The sequence below is a fragment of the Centruroides sculpturatus genome, unplaced genomic scaffold (assembly GCF_000671375.1).
Source record: "Centruroides sculpturatus isolate CEXI.00-Female unplaced genomic scaffold, Cexi_2.0 scaffold1746, whole genome shotgun sequence".
Taxonomy (NCBI): domain Eukaryota; kingdom Metazoa; phylum Arthropoda; class Arachnida; order Scorpiones; family Buthidae; genus Centruroides; species Centruroides sculpturatus.
This window is the reverse complement of record NW_019386611.1, coordinates 70,481-72,952: the sequence shown is the minus strand read 5'-3', so window position 1 is coordinate 72,952 and position 2,472 is coordinate 70,481. Positions and strand designations below refer to the sequence as shown.

Here is a 2,472-nt window from a genome sequence, read left to right as displayed (position 1 = left end):
TTAAGTATGTAAAAATTTATTACATTTCCTGTTGTACGAGGGTTTTACCCAATTCTCGAACCGTGTCAGAGTGAATCCGTGCTATAAAAGTACCGTGTTATACGGGGGATGGTACCAATTCTCGAACCGTGTTAGAGCGAATCCGTGCTATAGAAGTGCCGTGTTATACGGGGGTTACCTGTACTTTTAATGATATTAAAATTTTATTAACGATATACATAAAGTAATATTTTTGTTTATATATTGTCTACTTGGTCCTCGTTTATCGATAGGATCTATTATACTAGTTTCTGATTAGCAAGTCCGAAACTATACCAGCATATTACGTAGTATTAATACACCAAATCGAAGAAGATAATATACATAGGAATGTAAAACACTAAGATCATAGAGGTAATAATAGCAAATTACTGAAATATTTCCCAAATTTAAATACTCGAGCCTGGTACTCAATTGCAAAAAGAGACGACGTAATCTGTCGACAGAAACAGTAAGATAAAACTTGTTATTCTGTCTTATTTCAGTGTCGCGTGCACTAACGTACGAAAATTTTCGTGCAGTTGAAACGTACGCCATCTAACCAGCCGTAAATATAAGTAACCACTGGATTATGTGAAAGTGCTTTGTGGAACAATAGTAATTATTATAATAATTGATTAAAGTTTAATTATTGCAGAAATTTTAAATGAGTCTAAAAATAAGCAATTGTTTAAAAATTATCAGTTGTTTATTATTATCAATTATATTCCATCTTTCAGATTGGCCCAGCAATAACTCGTTTTGATTTCAAAGGCATATTTGGAAATAGAACGATTCTATTTGCCTGTATACCGGAAGGACCGTTTCGACAAAGAATAATACAACATTGTTATTTCCCTTCTCGATTTGCAGCCATATTTGATTATATTTTATTCTTTTCGGAATATTGTATGGTGAGATTGTCTCATTTCAATAACTGAAATCTAAAAATATACGCGAAATGGTTGTATTAATTATTGAAAATATTTATTTTAATAGCTTGAGCGGGACATTCGCATATGGAATTACAAAATGTATTTGAAGAATCCAGTTTACCTGTCAGAGGATAAGACAATTGTGAAATTCAGAAAATGGTACTCCCAGTTTTACAGCGAAAACAGCCCGAGGGTTGAAGAACAAGATCTTAATTGGTGATTAGAATTAATTTTATACTTTATAAAGCTTTCGACCGAAATTACACATATTTGTTAAACTTCAATTTTTATAATCGAGTTTGAATTGTAGTTTGTGTTACAGACTTAAATATTCATGCATTACCTTAAAATTACTATTAAAAAGTGAGTTATTACGTGAAAAACCTACTTTTATTTTGTATTTTAATAATAAAATTTTTGTGAAGAGCCACTGCTTGCTGTAAAAAGTGTTGCTGTAAAACCTTTTTGTGAGCTTTTTTAAATTTAAAAATTATGGCAAATATTGAATTTTGGATAATTGTGTTTAAGTTGTTGTTAATATTAAGTAAAATAGAATTAAATATAATTGTAACATTATAAAATTTGTAACACTATCTGTATTAGATATATATTATAGTAGGTACAATTAGATTAGTTTAAAATATATTTCAATTAATTTCTATACATTTAAATTTATATTATTGTGTATTTATTTAAATACAGTAGAGCGTCGATTTTCTGAATCAATTGGGGACGGGGGTTGTTCGTATAACTGATATTTCGGATAACCGATTTATGTACGAAAAAATAGTTTAACTTATCTGATGTTGAAATTTTTTTCCGTTGCGTCGCTTTGCGTTGAATTTTCGTCGATGTTAAGCCTAACAAAGACTATTGTATCGTTAAAAATTATTTTTTTATTTTTTACAAACAAAATAAATATATTGAAAAATATAAAAACAATAAAAAAAAATATACTTCAGATGTTAATTTAGTATCAAAAACGTAAAATATTTGAGTAGCCCAACATAGTCAAAGATTGAAGCGCCCACAGCACTTGCGAAAATTTAAATTTGCCGACTGGAATTCTTTCGGATGATTGACGTTTCGGATGATTGACTTTCGGAAAATCGACGCTCTACTGTATAATTAAGAAAGAGTTGAATGAATATTAAACTTTAAGAAAATAAACCTCTGATTGTAATTCCTTAATATTTTGTTTTTTATATGATAGATATAGGGGAGACCGGGGCAACTTCGGCATGCGGGGCAAGTTTGTCAAGCGCTTTTTTTAAAAAACAAATTAAAAGGAGACTTTGGTTATAGGTTAGGCAGTTGAGTTTTATTGGTGGGTTGTTGAGTGAAGTGCTTTTATTGTTCTCCAACAAGCGTAGTTGAATTATCAAGCAAATTTTCATTTTCGTTCAATTTCATATAATATTTTGCTCCCATTTATATTGAATTGGCAGGTTTTGTTATAATTCCATGATAACGAAAGTTACTTTTCCTGTTAGAAGGATGTAACTTCAACTTATTCACG

The 2,472-nt window shown here is 29.9% G+C and overlaps 1 protein-coding gene across 1 annotated transcript in view; it reads left to right on the top strand.

Moving 5' to 3' along the window:
* LOC111615414 overlaps positions 1-2,472 on the top strand; it is a 40,119-nt gene that overhangs the window by 6,981 nt on the left and 30,666 nt on the right. Inside the window, exons 6-7 of the mRNA XM_023356829.1 lie at positions 759-932; positions 1,018-1,169. Of these exons, the coding sequence (XP_023212597.1) occupies positions 759-932; positions 1,018-1,169 (326 nt within the window). The remainder of the gene's footprint in view (positions 1-758; positions 933-1,017; positions 1,170-2,472) is intronic.